At 45.3% G+C, this 22,323-nt stretch overlaps 1 protein-coding gene across 2 annotated transcripts in view; it reads left to right on the forward strand.

Moving 5' to 3' along the window:
• The window catches only part of LOC113406820 (sister chromatid cohesion protein PDS5 homolog B), a 216,416-nt gene that overhangs the window by 56,864 nt on the left and 137,229 nt on the right, over window positions 1-22,323 (forward strand). For both annotated transcript variants that reach the window (XM_026653572.1, XM_026653573.1), the window contains exons 6-7: window positions 4,318-4,398; window positions 19,387-19,527. In XM_026653572.1, the coding sequence (XP_026509357.1) occupies window positions 4,318-4,398; window positions 19,387-19,527 (222 nt within the window). The remainder of the gene's footprint in view (window positions 1-4,317; window positions 4,399-19,386; window positions 19,528-22,323) is intronic.

The following is a 22,323-nucleotide window of genomic DNA, read 5'->3' on the forward strand; positions in this document are numbered from 1 at the left end:
CCCCCATTGGCCTGGAGTGGCGAATCGCAGCCAGTGGGAGCCGCAATTGGCCGAACCTGCGGACGCGGCAGGTAAACAAACCGGCCCGGCCCGCCAGGGTGCTTACCCTGACAGGCTGCGTGCCAAAGGTTGCCGATCTCTGCTGTAGTGCATAAAGGATCATACTATAGAGTTCTGTTGCATTTCATTATAGATGGGGAAGAAATTGGTATAATTACCCACTTTAGAGTGTTTAGATGATTCTGTAAAATAACTTTCATAATTAGAACCATGCATCAGATCATGGAAATTAAGAACGAAAGGCCTTATTAGTGTTGGTCTGTCCTGTTGCTAGAGCATGATTGCTCCCAACAGTACACTTGGGCTACTCTTTGTGAAGTCTGGTTTTAAATGCTTCAAGTAGTAGGATTTCCATCACCTTTTGGGACATTATTTCCACAGCCTGATGATCTCACTATCATTTTCCCTTTCTTAACTTCCTTCTGTCACTTACAGCTTTTCCTGCTTGTATCACCCTAAATAATTTCTCCTCTTACTTGTTTTATACCTTTCAAATGTTCATAGTCAGTTAGCACAGCCCTATTAAACACTTGCTTTGTCAAACTACATATATTTAGCTGTTTTTATTTTATCTCGAGTCATTCCTTCGAGTACTCTAATTTTTGTTGCTTTTTTTCTGAACTCCCTCTAATTTGTGTTGGTCGTTTTGGGTAAAGGTGTCCAGAGCTTGAACGCAGTGTTCAGTGTTTGTTTTCACTGGACAGAAGCTGTAACTTGCTCCATGATGTGAGGTTTCTACGTATGCTGCCCGGAGTCTTGTATTACTACTGTTATTATTTGTAATTGCTGCCACATCATGTTGCAAACTATAATGTAATTTGCTGTCCATTATTACTGCTATGTCTCTTCGGGTGTTAACGGCTTTCCTTATGTCTCGCGTCCATTAAATATAAATTTAAAAAATGCAAGTTACTACATCTTTCAAAAAATACTTGTCAAGTTTTTTAATAAATTTGTTTTTGGAAAGTGGAAAATTGTATGATCTGCAATTCTTGAATACAGTTTAAAGTTTCCTCCCCATTACTGCTAAATGAACATTTCTAGAGGGGTGACTTCTCTTCATTGTGACATTGGTGAGATAACCCTTTGACAACAGTAGGTGGTTTAAAAAACAAACAAACAAAAAAAAACATTTTTTTTAAATTACCCAAGTCCTTCTTTAAAAACAAGAGAATTGAGTTACTATACTCTTTTATTGTTTTAGAATCTTCAAGAGCATATTAAATCATCATATCTTGACTTCATCTGCTCATTCTGGGTTTTGTTTGCTAACTATGACTTTGTGTCTCCAGTGATTGATTTTTGTTCATTGTATGTAGTACATTTCCCCTTGCTGTCTGGGTTCGGGTGCTCAATGTGACCCAGTTTTATGTCCCTCTCAAGAAAAAAAAGTGAAGATAGTTGTAGATCAGTTACTGTTTCAAGTCTTTTCCATGATCAGGTTCTATGAAAACACTGAATAATTGTTCAGGATGAGAATTTGTATATGCTTCTAGTGGCCAGTGTTCTCTCTAATTTTTCCCACGCATGTGTGGAATGAATTTTGTTATGTGCACCAATATGGAGGTGATGAAACACATCACCTCCATATTGGTGCACATAAGAAAATGAATGTGGCGGGGGTGGAGCCGAGGGGTTCGGCGTGTAGGAAGGGGCTCAGGGCTGGGGAAGAAGGTTGGGGGGGGGGGGGGGGGGGGCCCGGGGGGGGGCGGGGGAGGGGGGGCTTGGGGTGCAGGCTGCCCCACGGCTACAGCAGGGGGAGAGAGGATTCCCCCCAGCTCTCTCTCCCTGCAGCAGCACCTGGGTTGGGGTGGGGAGAGGTGCCTCTCTCTGCTGCGGCAGCTCTGCGGCTAGAGCCGCAGGATAGGCGCTTCTCCCCTGGCCTGGGCAGGTCCTGGGCTGGGTTGGAGGCCGGGGAGGGGCTCCTCTCCCCCAGCCACAGCAGGTCTGTCTGCAGTCTGGGCCACTGGTGATGGTCTGTGGCTTTGGGCTCCCCGGGGAGCCCGAAGCAGTGGACTGTCCATCACTGACGGCGCAGCAGTGGCTGTGGGCTTTTTTCCGCGGCTGCTGTTCACCCCCCTCCTCCCCCCATCCCAGGTCACTGGTAGGTAGCTGGCGGCTGCTGCCTGCCAGTGACGGAGGGCAGAGAGAGGAGCCCTCAGGAGCGAGTGGACGGGGGTGGGAGGTTGGGTGATGCCCTGGGCCTGTGGGCCTAGAGGAGCACCAGGGAGGGGCCGGAGAGGAGCCAGCACAGCGGCTGCTGGGACGTAGCGCAAGTGAAGGTGGAACACCAGGCCGGCGGGGCCCCTGCTGATCATGAGCCTGGCATCATTATAAACCCGGTACTGGCTGGGCTGGATTGGGGCCGGGGGAGGGGAACCTCTCACTGCTGCGGTAGGTCCAGGGCTGGGGGAGAGGCGCTTAATAGACTGCTGCGTGGCCGTGCAGCTTAGAGGGAACTTAGGCAGTGACTCAAATCTTGAGTCCAATAAATATTGAAATTTTTTTTTTCAGTCTTCAGATTTTTCCTTTATGTTGACTGATTTAATATTTTTACTTACAATGGCCTGTTTTTCTTGTACCATTACAACTAAAAATGTCTTTCTTTGCTCCCATCCCTCAGATTGGAACCTTCTGGTCAAGTATACTAAGTTTTAGGGTTGGAAAGTTTAAGGGTAGAGTGGTATTACAAATTTAAGGATATATTTCTCCCTGTGTGCATTAAAATAGCCGCGTAGAAATTAAGCAAACCGTTTTCAGGTAAGTTCCTGTTTCTGATAATGCATGCTGATTAGAAAACACTTAGAGTAAAATGAAGAATATCCTTTCATATGTAGCAATGTTACTATACTACACAAACTACCTAGGGAAGTCATGGAATCTCCTTCAGTAGAGGTTTCCAAAAAGAGGCTGGATAGCTATGTCTTCAATGGTTGAGAAACAACAAATCCTGTATCTTGGCAGGGGCTTAGACTAGATGACCTTTGCGGTCCATTCTAACCCAATGGTTCTATGATTTCTATACAGATCATACTTTACAACTATTTTTTTTCTTTTAAATGGAATATAAAAACAACTGCATATTATCTTATATAGAGTTCTTTCAGGTTAAAAATTATTCAGTTTTTTTCTTATTACAAATAACACTAGATTATCAAAACTGAGCATTTGATTTTTTTACAGTTGAAGTTTTCAGTTTCACATTTGTTTGCTTAACCTTAAAGGGTAATTTTATAAGCAAATTTCATTGCGTTAAAATAGTTCTGCAATTTTGGTGTTGCAAATACTGCAGAAAAACGTTTTAATTGGTCTGCTGCTCCTGAAATTATTGAAAAATTAGTTTTGCAACAGGGATTGAAAAACTTACATACTAGTTAGAGATTGATACAAGAAATAAGTGGTGGGAAAGGCAGGGGAAGCCCACCATTGATGTGTTTTTGGGCAATACCATAGTGAGAAACAAAACCCAACTTTTAGATCGCAGAAGAGGAAAGTATGCCAAGATCCCTACCAAAGTGCTTCTTGGAATATTTGTATTCACCAACCTCTTCTCGTTGTAGAAGGGAAGAAAGGTTGTGTTTTGTTTTCTCTCCCTAGTCATCCAGACTGTGCATCTGTAGGAGAGCGAGGCTGTCCTCTCTATGCTGCATACCCCTATAGGAGAGCGAGGCTGTGATCTCTTTGCTGTATACCCCTCCCACATAGATGCCTGGTGGGTGCAAGGGTAGAAGGTATCTGCTGTTCTGCCTCTCACCAGCTTCCATATTTGGGTCTCTCTCACATGACTAACTCCAGTGCCAATATATGTTGTGGGGCACAGCTTTCCCCAAGCAGCAAAAGAGCCATGAGGAACAGCAGCAGATGCAGGCACTTTGGCTGTTGGTTTACAGATCAGGAAGACAGGCAGCACCGATTCCATCCATGTTGGGTCATATTTGGAAGGTTATCTTCAAAACCATAATGGCGATAAACTTAATTAAAAAAATATTAAATTTTAGTTTCTGAGAGAATTGATTGTTCATGCTTCTGAATTTCCCTGGGAAAATGCCGCATTCACCACTGTCTATTAGGTGCATTAAGTTTCCAAGCTCTGTTTTACAAAACCTAAATTTTGGACCAACTTTGATCTGACAGCATCCCTTTAACTACTGAGGGATTCAAGGGGGTTTATTATTTATTAGTACATGTTAATTTCAAGATTCTTAAATTCTATATTTAAGATTGTGTGGATCAAAGTTTGCTATTTATGTTTTTCAGAATTTAAACAAGCAAGCGTATGACTTGGCAAAGGCTTTACTAAAGAGGACAGCTCAAGCTATTGAACCGTACATTACTAACGTAAGTCAAGATTTGCAAGTGATTAAACACATGGGTGAAAATAAAAACTTTAAAAGAGCTGAGTAATTTATTGGTAGTTATTAATTTTGTTGTAGGTTAGGTAGTTTTTAAGATTAATAATTTGGAACTGTTATATGATGGAGAAGATCTGCTGCATTAAAAATACCATATCATATTGCCCTTAAAATCTAATACTCAATTGTTTGGAAATTACCAAAGCCATTACCAGATTTGAGGTACTCAGTTACAATTTCCTGACCCAGTTGCAACACCAAAGTGTGCTTTTATTATCATCATCATTTTGTATTAGGATAGCACCTAGAGGTCCCATTCATGTTAGTCACATTCAGTTAGGTTCTATACAGATACGTAGTGAGACACAGTCCCTGTCACAAAGAGCTAACAATCTAAATAGACAAGACAAAGTGTGGGCGGGGAAATAGAAGCCCAGAGAGATGAAGTAACATGCCCAAGGTGGCACAGCAGGTCAGTGGCAGAGCTGGGAATAGAACCAAGGTCTCTGACTTCCAGTCCGGTGTCTTGCCCATTAGATTATGCTGCATTGCTGGAGAGGTGTTCTATCATACTGTGGGACTTAATTGCAAGTTGGTATAGGCAAGACCTAATACCAGTAACTAGGGAGTTGATGGTCTGTGTTTCTTTTAGGTTCAGTGTTCTAAAATGGAAATCAAAGGAGGTTGGTTTTGTGTGTGTGTGTGTGTGTGTGTGTGTGTATATGTATATATATATATATATATATATGTGTGTATATATATATATATATGTGTGTATATATATATATATATGTGTGTATATATATATAGAGAGAGAGAGATATGGAATGGAATGGCATGGAAGTTGTTTACAGTGATCTGGTGTCAGGGACTTATCCCAGTCAAACAAGGGGGATGGTAATTAACATAAAATATGGGGGAAATAAAATCTAAACAAACTAGCATTGATATGTAGTCAGTGTCAGCAAGTATAGCAGCTTCTTGCATAATTTCTTCACTGGTCTGATCTAACCCATAATCATGATTAAAATGGAACTGTCCCTTCATCTGTGACAGTCAGATGATAGCTCAGGCTCCTCTTAGAAAACTTGATTCTTCTTTGAGTGATTGTTCACGTCCATTACACATTAGGTGTGCGCGCGTTGCGTGCACGGACGTCGGAAACTTTTTCCCTCAGCGGCTCCCGTCGGGCCGGCAGGGTCCCCCCTCCTGCCAGAGCGGCGCCCCGCTCTAGCGTATATATATCCCTGCGGGCCCGACCCTCCCTCATTTCCTTTTTACCGTCCGTGACGGCGTTGGAACAACTCTGTCTCTTGCTTGAGTGTCCCTTAGTGTTAATAGTTAGTGTTCTTCTTAGCAGTTATCAGTTCTTTAGTAGTAGTTAAGCTCCTTTGTTTTAGGTGTTTGGTCAATCCTGACACCGGCCCTGGGCGGCGGGTCATGCCGCACGCCCAAGGCTTCAAGGCTTGTGCCACGTGCCGCAAGCCTATGCCGATAAGCAATCCCCACGACTTGTGCCTCCGTTGCCTGGGGGAAGCACACCAAAAAGAGCGCTGCAAGATCTGTAAGGCCTTCAAGCCCAGGACTAAGAAAGAGAGAGACTTTCGCCTTAAGCAGCTGCTCATGGAGGCTGCATTACAACCCTCCGCATCAGGCCGCGGCACCGTCAACTTCGGTGCGGAGTGCCCTGGCATCTGTTCGTGATCCGACACCGGCGGGGCACCATAAGCCGATGGCACCAACACAGCAAGACCGCCCCCGGCACTGGTCATCTTCGCCGGCAAAATCGAAGGGCCAACCCAAGGCCCGAGGACGCTCCCCGCATAAGAGGGCAGCGCCCGCGAAGACCTCGAATGTGCCTAAGGGAGTGGCGACCCCAGGACACATCCCGGTTCCAGTGGCTCCGGCGCCGAGAGGCCCGTCGAGCCCCGGGATAGGCGCATCGAGTGAGGAGGAAGGGCTGGAGGAGCTTTTGGAACAGCCCTCCACCCCGGACACGTTTGAGGCAGCAAAGGACCTCATCGAATTGTCCGCTGAGGGCCCTCTCCGAGCCAAAGATAATCCGCTAAGACTGCCATCCAGAGGCAAGCCGGCAATGGTGCGCCCATCACGGTCACCATCTCGGCGCCGTTCCCGGTCGAGCTCCGCCTCGGTGGACTCCCGGCTACCCTCGGCGCAGAGGGCCGCACAGCCGTCGGGGCCCAACAAGTGCCCGGCACCGACCCAGCAGCCCTACTCAAGTAGGCACCGGGACGTGTCAGCCACGCGATCCCCAAGACCGACCACTCGCAGTCGTTCCCAGTCCCGAGGTCACCGGTACCGGTCCAGGTCGGCAAGACGTTACTCCCGGTCCCGGTCACGGAGGTACTACTCTCCGACCCCGGACTGGCACCGTCCCACAGCACCACTGTGGCCATCCAGGTCACCGTCCGTGGTTTCGGAGGCAGACTCGGGCCAGTCCAGCAGATTTGCCCACAGGGCACTGGCCGGTAGGGAAGACGAAGCCGCTTGGCACCCACAGTGGGACCAGCCAGGACAATGGCCATTCTGGACCCCTTGGGCCTACCACCAGCAAGGCCCCCGTCCAGGACCTCGAGATCTGGCCCCTCGAGACACCGCTCCCGCTCCCCGCAGGGGAGCCCCTCCTCTCGCAAGGAGGCCATGGTCTCCAGACCAAGAAAGAGCCGACTCGGCACCGAGCCCGGCACCGTCTCAGGCCCACACTATAGGACAGACCCCAGAGGAGCGTCCAGTAGGTGAGGAGTTGCAGGAAGAGGAGGACGCACAGAAGGCCCTAACCTCTTCCTCCTCCCCAGATGAAGCCGTGGCAGGCACGACAGTGTCCGGCCCTTCCCCGATTGACCATCGGGCACACCAGGATCTGCTCCGCCGAGTAGCCCTCAATCTGGGGTTGCAGGCGGAGGAGACTGTAGAGCAGGAGGACCCCATGGTTGACATCCTAAGCCCGGAAGGCTCCTCCAGGATTGCACTCCCGCTCATAAAGACAGTACAGTCGAACTATAAGACAGTGTGGCAAACACCAGCCTCCAGCGCACCAACTGCGAAAGGCGTAGAGAGGAAGTACTTCGCCCCCTCCAAGGGGTTTGACTTCCTCTTTTCTCACCCAGCACGCAGTTCGCTGGTCGTCTCTGCGGTCAACGAACAAGAGCGGCATGGCCAGCAAGCCCCGGCCCCCAAGGTCAAGGAGGCAAAGCGCTTGGACTTACTTGGTAGGAAGGTCTACTCGTCCGGGGGCCTCCAGTTGAGGATCGCTAACCAACAAGTGATTCTGAACAGACATAATTTCAATTCTTGGGCATCAGTCTCCAAGTTTAAGGACTCCCTGCCCCAGGGTTCACAACCAGAGTTCGCTGCCTGGGTGGACGAGGGGAAGGCAGTAGCCAAAACCTCTTTGCAGGCCTCCCTTGACTCCGTGGTCGCAGCGGCCAGGACATTTGTGTCAGGAGTGGTGATGAGGTGCTCGGCATGGCTACAGGCTTCCGGCCTTCCCCCAGAGGTACAAAACACCTTGCAAGACCTCCCGTTCCATGGGTCAGGCTTGTTCTCAGACCAGATGGATGCCAGATTGCATAGCCTCAAAGACTCTCGAGCAACCCTCAAGTCGTTAGGAATGCACACCCCAGTGACACAGAGGAAACCCTTTAAGCCCCAACCACCGCAGAGGCAATACCACCCTCGTCCTAGACAGGAACCGTACCGCAGAAGGGGCAGGGATAACAGGCGTAGATGTAACAACACGCCTAATCAGGGCCAAAGTCACAGCCAAGGCAAGCCGCAGCCGGGAAATAAGCAAGGGTTTTGAAGCTGCGATCGAGGACAGCGTATCGACTCTTATACTGGATCCTCCTCTGTTTCAGGGACCGCCTGTCCCATTTTTACCGTGCTTGGTCCCGTATAACATCGGACCGCTGGGTCCTTCGCACGGTGGAGGCGGGATACACCCTTTAGTTCTCGCCCCCTCCCTTCTACCCCCCATCCCCGTCCCTCTTCAGGGACCCCTCTCACGAGCAACTCCTTATGCAGGAGGTGCGGGCCCTCCTCAAAGTAGGAGCAGTGGAAGAGGTCCCTCCGGACCTAAGAGGGAAAGGGTTTTACTCCATATATTTCCTAATTCCCAAAGCAAAAGGGGGCCTCCGTCCCATTTTGGACCTCCGCAAACTAAACAAATTTTTGGTCAAGGCACGTTTTCGTATGGTCTCCCTTGGCGTTATTATCCCATCCCTGGATCCGGGGGATTGGTACGCTGCCCTTGATATGAAAGATGCGTACTTTCACATCGCCATCCGCCCGGCCCACCGTCGGTTCCTGCGCTTCACCATCAACCAACACCATTTCCAATTTACGGTCTTACCCTTCGGCCTAGCAACGGCCCCGCAAGTGTTCTCGAAATGCATGTCCGTGGTGGCAGTCTTTCTTCAAAAAAGAAAGATGCAGGTATACCCGTACTTGGACGACTGGCTCCTCACGGGCAGGTCAGAGGACGAGGTCCGCTCCCACGTGGCACTGGCGTTACAGGTGTTCCGCAAGCTCGGTCTACTGGTCAATGTACCCAAGTCCTCACTGATCCCCACACAGAGACTGGATTTCATAGGAGCAGTCCTGGACTCGGTGACGGCACGGGCAAGTCTTCCAGTGTCACGGTTCCTGGCCATTCAAAGGGTCGTAAGCTCCATCTAACAATTCCTCACGACCACGGCCAGATGCTGTATGCAACTCTTGGGGAGATGGCGGCTTGCACATATGTAGTCAGACATGCCCGCCTAAGACTCAGACCGTTACAGTTGTGGCTGGCCCAAACGTATCGCCCCAACAGAGACCCCTTAGACCTAGTAGTGACGATCCCAGCTCGAGTGTCGAACTCCCTCCACTGGTGGCTCGATCAGCAGCAGGTTTGCGAAGGGGTCCGTTTCGCCACCCCGCAACCCACTCTGACGTTAGTGACAGATGCGCCGGACCTGGGCTGGGGGGCGCATCTTGGGGACCTGCGGACCCAGGGCTTATGGTCCAGGGAAGAAAAGTTGCTTCACATCAATCTGAAGGAGTTAAGGGCAGTTCGCCTCGCCTGCCAGACCTTTCACGCTACCATAGAAGGCCAGAGCGTGTCAGTTCTGATGGACAACACTACCGCCATGTTCTACATAAACAAGCAGGGCGGGTCCCGATCCTCTCCCCTCTGTCACGAGGCGCTCCTCCTATGGGACTTCTGTATAGCCCATTCAGTCCACCTATTGGCAGCATATCTCCCAGGGGTCCAAAACGGGTTAGCAGACCGCCTCAGCAGGTCCTACCACATGCACGAATGGACTCTGAGAGAGGATGTCCTGCATTCAATCTTCCAGAGGTGGGGGTTTCCCAAGGTGGATCTCTTCGCCACCAAGGACAACAGCCAATGCCCTCAGTTTTGTTCATTCCAGAACCTCAGCCCGGGCTCATTGGCAGATGCCTTCGTGATTCCGTGGGGCGGGAGCCTGAGGTATGGCTTCCCACCATTCCCGCTCATCCACAGGGTCCTGCTCAAGACCCGCAGGGACAAGGCGACAGTCATCCTCATCACATCGGCGTGGCCACGCCAGCATTGGTTCACGACCCTGCTGGAACTGTCCGTGACCGACCAGATCGCCCTCCCCCTCCATCGCGACCTCATCACGCAGGACCGGGGTCGCCTACTCCACCCGAACCTACCGTCGCTACATCTCACGGCGTGGTATCTCTCTGGCTAAACGATACGGAGCACAGGTGCTCCCACCAGGTCCAGCAAATTCTTCTTGGTAGTAGGAAGCCCTCCACAAGAGCGACCTATCTTACCAAATGGAAGAGGTTCTCCCACTGGTGTGAGCCTCATCACATACAGCCTCTGCAGGCCTCCGTCCCATCAATACTGGACTACTTGCTGCACCTCAAGCATCAAGGGCTTGCCCCCGCCTCAATTAAAGTGCATCTGGCCGCCATATCGGCGTTCCACCCCGGAGAGTTGGGGGTTTCGGTGTTCTCCAACCCCACAGTAGTCCGATTCCTCAAGGGGCTGGAGAGGGTGTTTCCCTACTCGCGCCCGCCGGTCCCTGCATGGAATCTTAACCTGGTCCTAACTAAACTCATGGGGCTGCCCTTTGAACCCCTAGCCTCTTGCTCCCTCATGCACCTCTCATGGAAGGTAGCGTTTCTAGTGGCCATCACATCGGCTAGGAGGGTATCGGAATTGAGAGCCCTCACTTCGGAACCCCCTTATACAGTTTTTTATAAGGATAAGGTGCAACTGAGGCCGCACCCCAAATTCTTTCCTAAGGTGGTCACGCAATTTCATATGGGGCAGGACATTTGTTTACCGGTGTTCTTCCCTAAGCCCTATATGGACCCAAGCCACCGCAGCCTGCATACCCTCGATATCCGTAGAGCCTTGGCATTCTATCTGGAACGGACCAGGCCATTCCGCAAGTTGACGCAACTGTTCATTGCCATTGCAGAGAGAATGAAAGGCCAGCCTATCTCGGCGCAACGCTTGTCAGCATGGATTGTGCTTTGCATACGCACGGGCTATGAGCTCACCAACGTACCAGCCCCGGAGATCAGGGCTCACTCGACTAGGGCCCAAGCGTCCTCGGCGGCTTTCTTGGCGCAGGTTCCACTCCAGGAAATTTGTAAAGCGGCCACCTGGTCGTCGGTGCATACGTTCACAATCCATCATCAGACTAGAGAGGACGTGGTGGTGGCAGGGCTGTGCTTCAATCAATTGTTCCTTGACTCCTACCCTCCTCCAATGGTAAGCTTGTGAGTCATCTAATGTGTAATGGATGTGAACAATCACTCGAAGAAGAAAAAACGGTTACCTACCTTCTGTAACTGTTCTTCAAGATGTGTTGTTCACGTTCGTTACACTTCCCACCCTCCTTCCCCTCTGTCGGAGTCACCGGCAAGAAGGAACCGAGGGAGGGTCGGGCCCGCAGGGATATGTATACACTAGAGCAGGGCACCGCTCTGGCGGGAGGGGGGACCCTGCTGGCCCGACGGGAGCCGCTGAGGGAAAAAGTTTCCGACGTCCGTGCACGTGACGCGCGCACACCTAATGTGTAATGGACGTGAACAACACATCTCGAAGAACAACAGTTACAGAAGGTAGGTAACCATTTTTTTTCTGGAAAGACTAAAGGTTGTGGTACTGCACACTTGCTAATAGGACTGAACATCTCCTTTCTCAGTTGCTCATTTGTGCACCCTCAACCACTGACATGTAGGTGTATGCAAGTCCCACCTTCAGACCAGTCTCTCTGGCCTTTCAGTGGAATACATTCCAGGAAGCTCCTGCTAGAAAAAAAAATTGGTTCTGGATTAGGGCTGTCGATTAACTGCAGTTAACTCACATGATTAACTCAAAAAAATTAATCACCGTTTTAATCGCACTGCTAAACAATAGAATACCAATGGAAATTTATTATATATTTTGGATGTTTTTCTACATTTTCATATATATTGTATTCTGTGTTGTAATTGAAATTGAAGTGCATATTATTTTTGATTACAAATATTTGCATTGTAAAAATAAGTAAAAGAAATAGTATTTTTCAGTTCACCTCATACAAGTACTGTAGCACAATCTTGGTCATGAAAGTGCAACTTACAAATGTAGATTTTTTTTTTTTGGTTACATAACTGCACTTAAAAACAAAACAATGTAAAACTTCAGAACCTACAAATCCACTCAGTCCTACTTCTTGTTCAGCCAATCGCTAAGACCAACAAGTTTGTTTACATTTACAGGAGATAATGCTGCCCTCTTCTTATTTACAATGTCACCTGAAAGTGAGAACAGGTATTTGCATGGCACGTTTGTAGCTGGCATGGCAAGTTATTTACTTGCCAGATATGGTAATCCAGGGATCTCAAACTCAAATCACCGCAAGGGCCAAATGAGGACTAGTACATTGGCCCGAGGGCCACATCACTGAAACCTTTTCATATGACGATACAAAAGTATAGTAAGAAATGAAGAGTAATATAATATGCTATTAAAAGTCTATTTATTAACTTTTTTTAAAACTGTAATGCGAAAAGTCAGTACTAATTTTGATAGTCATTCCGTTTTTGGCCACTTAGCTGGCAGCATTTTGCATCAGCCAGAGCAGCAATATTAGGTTTGATATCCTGAGACGAAACCAATCTGTGTGGCTTTCAAATGTTCATCAGTGAGCCTTGACCATAACACAGATTTGTTAATCTTCATGGAAGAGAAAAACTATTTATATATATGTATACTTCTGCTTCAAAATGGTATCACACTGCAGCTCCACTAATTCCATCTGCATTTCCTCTGCAACATTGTCAATTTCCACAGCAAATGGTGAGGAAAAAAGTTGAAAATGTGGTTCAAGTGCCTTGAAATCTTTAAACCACACATCAAACTTTTTGTATAAGTTGAAAGAATATGCAGATATCATTTCTAAGGATTTGGGTTCAACTTTTCCTAAGGAGCTCAGAGTTGAGAAATGGACCAAATTGCCAGCAGTCAGCTGTTTCCCCCACAAAGTAAGCTTGACTTTGAATGACTTAACACTGTCATACATCTGTGTTATCACCTGTTTTCTACCCTGAAGCTTCAAGTTCAGTGCATTCAGGTGGTCAGTTACGTCTGTTAGAAAAGCAAGGTTGCAGATAAAAGTGGAATCAGCAAGCTGTGGAACCTCCTTGTTTTTCATTTTCATGAAGGAATCAAGCTCCTCTCGAAGTGCAAAAAAAGCTTGAAAACATTTCCATGACTCAGCCATCTAACTTGAGTGTGATACAGGAGTTCCCCATATTTGCTGTCCATACTTGCTAGAAAAGAAGTGAAGTGTCTGTGATTCAGCCCTCATGCACGTATAAAATTAACGGTTTTAACAACGACATCCATAACTTCCTTCATTTGTAGACTTTTACTACAGGGCTTCTTGGTGCAAAATGCAATGTATACTGGTGAAGCTAATTCCTGGTATATTGAGGCTGTTCAGTTTGGTCTTCAATAATCCAACCACACCAACATTTTCAGAGCACATTGATAGCACACCGTTGGTAGCCAAAGATACGACTTTGTTCCATGGCAGCACAGCTTTTTCAATGCACTCTTCCAGTCCTTGAAATATGTCACGTCCCGTTGTGGTACCCTTCAGTGGCATTAAGTCTAGCAATTCTTCAGTTATATTCAAATTGCAACCCATACCGCTAATGAACACTGCACACTGTGCGGTATCTGATACATCTGTACTCTCATTCAAAGCATTTTCAATTGCTCTTAAGTCTTTTGCCATTTGACTCGATTGTTTTTGCACATTATCTGCTAAATCCGTTATCCTGCAGGCAACTGTATTGGCAGACAAGCTTATGCCTTCAAAAACTTTCTTCCTATCAAGATATAAAATTTCTCTGGCCTTCACAAGACATTCTTTTATGAATAGGCCTTCTGTAAAAGGTTGCGATGATTTAGCTATCATTTCGCTTATCACAAAACTTGCTCTTATTGAATCTTCGCTAGACTTGTTAGTCTCTGAAAAGAAAGTTCTTTGCTTGGCAGATGCTGCTTTAAGTTGCCGAACTTTTTCCTCTCGGATTTTTTCGGTGAATGCATCATATTTTTCACAGTACATCGTGTTGTCGTGCCGACGCACGTTATGCTCCTTGGGAACCGCAATCGTTGGCTGACAAGGCATTGTATTTTATCTTTTACCTCTGTGAAAAAATATAAATTCTCCCATTTGTCTTGGAAAACTCTTTCTTCCATGAGTGTTCTTTTTTTTTTGACTAAGTCATTTCCAAGCGGTTTTATTAAAATATATACACTCAGTAATGCACCTCACTCAAAGGACAAAACACGCACTTAGTTTTAGAATTATTTCTATTAAAGCCCCCACTCCACCCCTTCCATGAGGCCCCACCCCTGCCCCGCCCCATTCCAACCCCTTCCCCAAATCCCTACCCTGTCTCTTCTCCCCCTCCTCCCCTGAGTGCGCGGCTTCCTGCTCCTCCCCCTTCCCTTCTGGAAAGCGCCCGGAGGTAGTCAGAGGAGCGGGGAGCGGTGCGCTGGCGGGGAGGAGCGGGGAGAGAAGTGGGTGAGGGGAGTTTGGCGGCCACAGGAAGTAACTCCCGGGGGAGGGTGGGAAGCTTGGCGGGCCACAGCAAACAACTCCGCGGGCCACATGTTTGAGACCCCTGTGGTAATCATTTGTATGACCTTCATGCTTCTGCCACCATTCCAGAGGACATGCTTCCATGCTGATGATGCTCGTTTAAAAAAAAAAAAAAGCGTTAATTAAATTTGTGACTGAACAGCTTGGGGGAGAATTGCATGTCTCCTGCTCTGTTTTGCCTGCATTCTGCCTTATATTTCATGTTATAGCAGTCGTGGATGATGACCCAGCACATGTTCATTTTAAGAACACTTTCACTGCAGATTTCACAAAACTCAAAGAAGGTACCAATGTGAGATTTCTAAAGATAGCTACAGTACTCGAACCAAGGTTTAAGAATCTGAAGTGCCTTCCAAAATCTGAGAGGGACGAGGTGTGGAGCATGCTTTCAGAAGTCTTAAAAGAGCAACACTCCGATGCGGAAACTACAGAACCCAAACCACCAAACAAGAAAATCAACCTTCTGCTGGTGGCATCTGACTCAGATGATGAAAATGAACATGCGGTGGTCTGCACTGTTTTGGATTGTTATTCAGCAGAACCCGTCTTCAGTATGGACGCATGTCATCTGGAATGGTGGTTGAAGCATGAAGGGACATATGAATCTTCAGTGCATCTGGCATGTAAATATCTTGTGATGCCAGCTACAACAGTGCCGTGCGAACACCTGTTCTTACTTTCAGGTGACATTGTAAACAAGAATCGGGCAACATTATTTCCTGCAAATGTAAACAAACTTGTTTTTCTGAGCGATTGGCTGAACAAGAAGTAGTTGCAGGCTCTAAAATTTTACACTGTTTTATTTTTGAATGCAGTTTTTTTTGTACATAATTCTATATTTGTAAGTTCAACTTTCATGGTAAAGAGATTGCACTACAGGACTTGTATTAGGTGAATTGAAAAATACTATTTCTTTTGCTTATCATTTTTACAGTGCAAATATTTGTAATAAAAAATAAATATAAAGAGCACTGTATACTTTGTATTCTGTATTGTAATTGAAATCAATATATTTGAAAATGTAGAAAACATCCAAAAATATTTAAATAAATGGTATTAATTTAACGGCACTATTACTTTGTTTTAATTGCTTGACAGCCCTATTCTGGATTATATCATTATTATTATTTTCTATCTGTATTACCTAGGCCTAGTGCCTATGTTGTTGAAGCCTTTGGCTTGACAAGGGGTGTTACCTGCATGTTTTTCATTCTCCTCCATTTCTAAACTGCTTCTTAGATTCCTGGCATGATCCACAGAATTGAGAGCAGTAGTTATGCAGCTTTTACTGTATCTGTTTGATTTTTCCACACCTCTGTTGCTCTGCCTAAAGTACTTAAGAAAGTAGGCAATATACTACTGTTTGTTACAGGTATGGAGAAAGTGATCTGACCATGGGAGCATGAATAGATTTCTTACACCACTACCTTCCAATTTGCTGTTTGTAACTACCTATCTTGTCACATGGGAAAGAAGCGGGGACAGGGAGTTATAGAGGAAGGAATAGACAGGAAGGATGGGAGGACAAAGAAAAACTACAGGTGGATTGGAAAGAATAGTTAAGAGTTGAATAGAGAGGGAAGACCTCAGAGAATAGATGGATGATGAGGGAGAGAAATAAGAGATGAGAAGGAAGAGCGATTAGGCATAAGAAAAATGTGAGGTCTACTATAAGTAACATAAGTAACACAAATTTTGTTTATTACCGGTAAGGTTGCAGTAGGGCATACCTCAGCCACCCTAAACCTTAAGAGCATGGAAATAAACTTAGGGGAAATATTCAGTATTCCTTACTACCTTCATGTAGCCTTCAATACCACACTGCATTTACTTCCAACTGTGACAGATAAAAGCAATAGGCACTCCAACTTCATCAAACGTACACTTACAAGATTCTGCAACTCTGACCTCATATTCTTGTAACAAGAAACCATTACATCTGATATAATATTAAATATGATTTACAACCTTAAGATTGGAGAGGTCGCTGTTAAGGGTGTGTGTAAAAATTATGCAAAGGACATCTAGCAATTCATATTGATGATGATAAAGCAGATAACTTTGAAAGTTTAACATCCCTGCTTAAGCAAAACTTGGGTTTAGGCTTAACTCAGTTGTTGCTGCTACTCCACCATAATTCATGGTTGCATGATACATGTTAATTAACATGGATAAGAAGATAGGAAGGAAAGACAAGAATGGAGCTTGATTTGATTTTTGTTTTTTGGAAATGTGGCAAATCTAGTCTCGATGCTAGGCAGTTGGTGTACTGTGGCTGCTTATTATACTTAATGTGATTATTTCACTGTTACCACGTCCCACCGATTCTCTCTCCACAACTTTCCAATTTGCTGTTTGTAACTACCTATCTTGTCACATACAAAGATTGTAAGATGTTTGTGGTAGATATAGCATCTAGCATAAAGGGTTCGTGAATCCTGACTGGGGCCTCAAGGTGCTACTGCAATAAAAATCCTCCCTCCTGGTGAAAAATCTTTGCATTCACAGCTCTCTTGTTCTGAAAACACACCCCACAAGTGGGGAATGATACACTCAGTACATTCTATAGCATTAAAGAACTATTTTCTTTGGTAGGGTAAATAAATAAACACAATAGAGGACACACAACTATTGAACCAGGAATGTACATCTTCCAGTAGAAGCTGCTTGTTTAAAAAAAAAAAAAAAAAAAAAAACGAAAAACCCTCATAAGGCCAGTTCACAGGCTTAGTGTTTCTAGGGTAGCACACAGTTTTTTGATTTGTAAATATGGTGCATCCTTTCCTGGTCAGTTAATAGTTTCTCATTTTTCTTCTTACGCTTCTCAGCTTATGAAAGAAGCTCCCTTTTTTTTCCTAATTGGCTTGATTCATGTTACAATAGCACATTGAACATGTGAACTCCCTCTGCTGGCTTTGTAGTTAATCATTCAAATGCTTTACCAAGGTCTGTACATTTCCTTGCAAATTGTTCATGCTGATGCACAAAAGAGTTCTATGATATGTTGTTTTAGAAACACAAGGGTGGAAAAATTAATTTGACAAAGGGAAAGGGGCATAATTGGTTAATATTTTTTTATTTCAAAGAAGTCAAGATCATTTTTACCCATCTAAAAGGTGCAGAACATAAGCTTTGTGTTCTTTCTCTCACCTCAAATCACACCTGTTTCTCTCAAAGGATCCATAAAGGAATTCCCTATCAGGTTAATGCAGCCTTTTGGTTATTGATAGGGTGCTCTTCTTCCTCTTGACTATTCGGAAGGAGAGGGATCTCCTTTATCCTGACTTGCCTGTTGCACGGCACAATATCAATTGTTTGACACAATACTTGTCAAATTTTCAAAGGTAGCCATTGATTTTTGGGTGCCTCAACTTTTTGGTGCCCATTTCAAAACAATTGGGCCTGATTTTCTGAGTTACTGAGCACCTGGAGCTCCTCTTGACTTCAGATGAGGTATAGGTGCTGAATACTTAAGAAAATCAGACTCAAGATTTCTCAGGTTGGGTACCTAAAAGTGGATATTTTGAAAATTTAGATCTAGTGCTTGGTACTTGCTCTGATCTGATATACATTTATCAGGTAGAGTGAGTAGCAAGCTTTGTGGTTGATGCTGTGACCTAGTCCAGGCAGAGACAGCAGTGAGCACCAATTAAATGTGCTCCATCAGCAGACTTGGTGGTTTTGGAGTAGCATGAACAGTGTTGCATACTTTGGGCATGGGGCTCTTTGGTAGATTAGAAAAGGAGTTTGAGAAACAGTTCTGTGTTCTAAAATGAGGTAGGCATGATAACTTTCCTTCCTTCCTCTCACACAGTACATATTTCAGTACATAGTAAGTAACAGAGTGATTAAAAAGTAAAGCAATGTTTAATTTGTTTACATTTAATTTAATATTAATGTAGAATTTATCAGATCTTCTTTTATAGTTGAAAGTACAGATTTACCCTCACGTCCACCTAAGTCAATGTGTTTGCTTTATAACTGCAGTGTACACAAATGCTGCTTTGCGGATATAAATTCTTAGACATACAAAGTCATTGTGAGTTCAGAAATGTCCATTTAACAGCTTTATAAATTAGAGAGATAAGGTGGGGGAGGTAATATCTTTCATTGGACCAACTTCTGTTCATGGTGAGAGAGGCTTTTGAGCCACACAGAGGTGTGTGATCTGAAGAAGAGCTCTGTGTGGCTCGAAATCTCTCTCTCTCTCTCTCATCATGAACAGAAGTTGGTCCAGTGAAAGATATTACCTCACCCACCTTCTCTCTAATATCCTGTGACTAACACGGCTACAACTACACTTTATTTTTTACAGTAGTGTGGTAATTCCCTAGCTGTTTCTCTATATTGGTCCCATTTAGGCAAAAGGATGGAATGCTTTTGAAATAAATTGGTGTCGCTTGTGGTTAAATAACGCTAAAAATAGTCGCACTACAAAAGATCTGATATAATTGAAACTGGTAGAGGAATTATTTGTTTCTGTTAAAGTTGTTTCTAGACTTGCTGTGATAAACTAAACATTGCATGGCACCTTTTTGTACTGTTGCTTTTCATCTGTAGTTTACGAATATAAATCGAGAGGAAAAAGTACTGTATCTTAAGGTCATCTTTCCATTAACTCATTTCCCCCCACTTTTATCATTTTAATAGGTAGAAATTTGTATCCTTACTCAGAATTAGTGAAGATATTATAAGCTGATTCCGTGGTAGGCGAAGTTAGAATTTTAGAAAAGACACAGAAGATGTATACTGTTTTACTTGTATTCTGTTACTGATGTAATGTTCTTTGTTTTCCTTTCCAGTTCTTTAATCAGGTGCTTATGCTTGGGAAAACTTCTATCAGTGATCTGTCAGAGCATGTCTTTGACTTAATTCTGGAGTTGTACAATATTGACGGTCATCTCTTGCTTTCTGTTTTACCGCAGCTTGAATTCAAACTTAAGGTAAATATACTATGTTTGTTTTAGACAGTCTTAAAATGGATTTTTTTTCTCTGAATATGGGCTATGTAATATTTGATAGTTCGCCATGTCTAATTTGGAATTAAATGTCTTTTTTACTGTCACATCTAAGTAACTCAAAACAACCGGTTCATAAGAGTAAATATATAAGAAGACTAATCTGAATGTTGTAGAAAAAATGTAATTATAGAAGTTATTTCACAAACAGAGTAATTAGAAAAGACTGCATTTATAAGTGTGATTCACATGTTTCATACAAAAAGATAACTTATTTCCAGTTTTTTGTCATTGGCATTGCACGCTACTGTTTATTTAAATGCTTATGCAGTGATTCACAAATTTTAATAGATTGAAAATCATGTGCCACTTAATGGCATACTATGCCCTTGTATGTAGTAATTAAAAAATTTGAGTGGAGAAGAGTGGAATTTCTGGGCATATGTCTGGCCAACATTAAAATATTGTGTAGCTGTCACTAGATTGGGAAACATTTGTTATCCTTTGTGGTTGGAAAACAGCAACTTCTTTACTGTAACTTTCTGGAAATTTAAGAATTAATGTCCATTTTACTGCATTTTCATTATTGTGGTCATCCCTGAGCATTATGCTCCCCCTCTCTGGGCTACTTTTTGCCTCACTGTCGGTCTTCTCAAATTTATATTAGAAAGGGATGTGGGTGCTGAGCTGTTCTTCCTCCCCCCCCCCCCATCTTGCTTAAGTAAGCGTCACATCTTTTTTCAGGTTTTATTTTATTTTAAAAATGTGTCAAAATGATAGTCTCATGAATGGGGGAAAAATAGGCCTTATTTTTAAAATTGTGAGGCCTATGGTCAGTATTTTTTACCATGGGTCAGGTCTTCTGTATTACTCATTCTACTTCCTCATGCTTGAATTGGGAAAGTCCTGGAAGAAATGTTTAAGCTCTGAATAAAAAGGCACTCTCATTGTGGGCTTGGGGTGTAATGTTTTTCTCCTTCTCATAATACTGCCTCTGTCCTATCCATTTCTGATCTTGTCTATCACCAATGCTTTTCTCTATTCTTCTGCATAATAAGGTCCACAGATCCTAAATAATGGGTCTTCAACCAATTCTGAGCTTAGGAAACAGACCAGAACAGAATAGGAGTGTCTGTCCCTGACAAGCCCACAATCCACAGCTGTAAGCAGGCTAACCAGGTCTTCCCATTGCAGTGTGTTAAATATGAGAGCCTGGTAATTTCTGATGAGCTTATGAAGAAGCAAAGGTTAAAGCTGATATTCTTATTCTTCTCTTCTGATGGGAGTGTCTGAAAGGAGCAGTCACACCCATCCTCAAAGCAATGAGCTGACAAAACAAGAAAGAAGCCACAGTGGACCAGAAACTCAAACAGATAGGGGGAAGCTAGTGGTAATATACCTTAACTGAGAGGGAGTCCTAACAAAGTAGCATTAGCCAAAGATGCATCTCAAAGGGCAGGAAGATGATTGGACTTGCCTTACCAGCCACAGCTGGTGGCTGTGTTGACCTTTTGTCATTGCCTATTCCTCCCCTGCCTTCCTGAATCAGGAACTTCCATCTCCCAGGAGCCAGATCACCAAAGACCAAGCTTTGTGTCCTTTTTAAAAAAAAGGAACTGAGAGTGTGAGCCTAAGGAATCTCCTCTGTCTCCAGTAAATATGGAAAGCCCTTTCTTTGTCACCTTTGACGATATGTGTACAATGCAATTAGACAGCTGTGGCAGGCTGTGCCAGCTGACTCTGGCTAAGGGGCTGTGTGGGTGGGGTGGACCAGGCTCCAAGGCCCCATGTTGGAGGCCTTGCCACAACGGGCCCTAGAAAAAGGCAGTGGAGAGGATCCTTCAAGCTGTTTGGCAATATCCCACACAACCACTCCAATCAGAAAGGGGCTGCAGGGAGCAGCCAATCAGGGCCCACCAGGCTAGTATAAGAGCAGCTGCAGAGGCAGAGTGAGATCAGTTCCTTGCTGGAGTTGAAGGAGTTTGGCTGGTGTGCCTAGCTGGCTGAGGGAGCTACAGGACCTTGGACAGAGCAGTGCTGGCAGGGACCCAGAGGAGCAAGACGGAGCTCTGGGTTGCGCTGGGACTCAACCAAGATAAGGCCCTGAGATAAGGGTGAAGAATGTACTGGGGCCACAGGGAAGTGGCCCAGAGAATCATAGCAGCAATGCATCTCAGTTAAAGGGACATGGCGGACAGCTGCTATCTTTAGGGCCCCTGGGCTGGGACCCAGAGTAGAGGGTGGGCTTGGGTTCCCCACACCAGCCACTGGGAAAGTGGCCTGAACTGTGCACCCCAAAAGGGAACTGAACTTTTTTAGGCCCAGAGGGGGTGAGGACATTGTCTCTAGGGAGGGAGCCCTGGAGGATAGCTCAGTGCCAGGGTCAAGGCCATTTTGAAGACTGCTGGACTAATAAAGGGCCGGAGCCCAGGGAGGGCGACAGGGAAAAAAAGGCCTATAGAGAGTACTGGGATAGGCCCCCCCTTTTGGACTGTTTCCCCCCATTTTACATACAAACTGTGTGTAACTCTGGCTGGAAGGCTGAGCAACCGAAGACCCACCACAAACTCAGTGTGTAGGCACACGCAGTTGGACAGCGGGCGCTTGTGAGAGGTGAGTGCGATCCCATGACAAGCTGTTTAATTACAGTGTAGTCATTTGGGCTCGGGCTGTATCCCGAGCTCTGGGGTCCTCCCACCTCTTGGGGTCCTAGAGCCCAGGCTCCAGCCTGAGCCTGAATGTTTACACTGCAGTTCAACAGCCCCTTAGCCTGGGACCCGC

This window comes from Terrapene carolina, unplaced genomic scaffold (genome assembly GCF_002925995.2).
Source record: "Terrapene carolina triunguis isolate 2854851 unplaced genomic scaffold, T_m_triunguis-2.0 Scaffold141, whole genome shotgun sequence".
Taxonomy (NCBI): domain Eukaryota; kingdom Metazoa; phylum Chordata; order Testudines; family Emydidae; genus Terrapene; species Terrapene triunguis.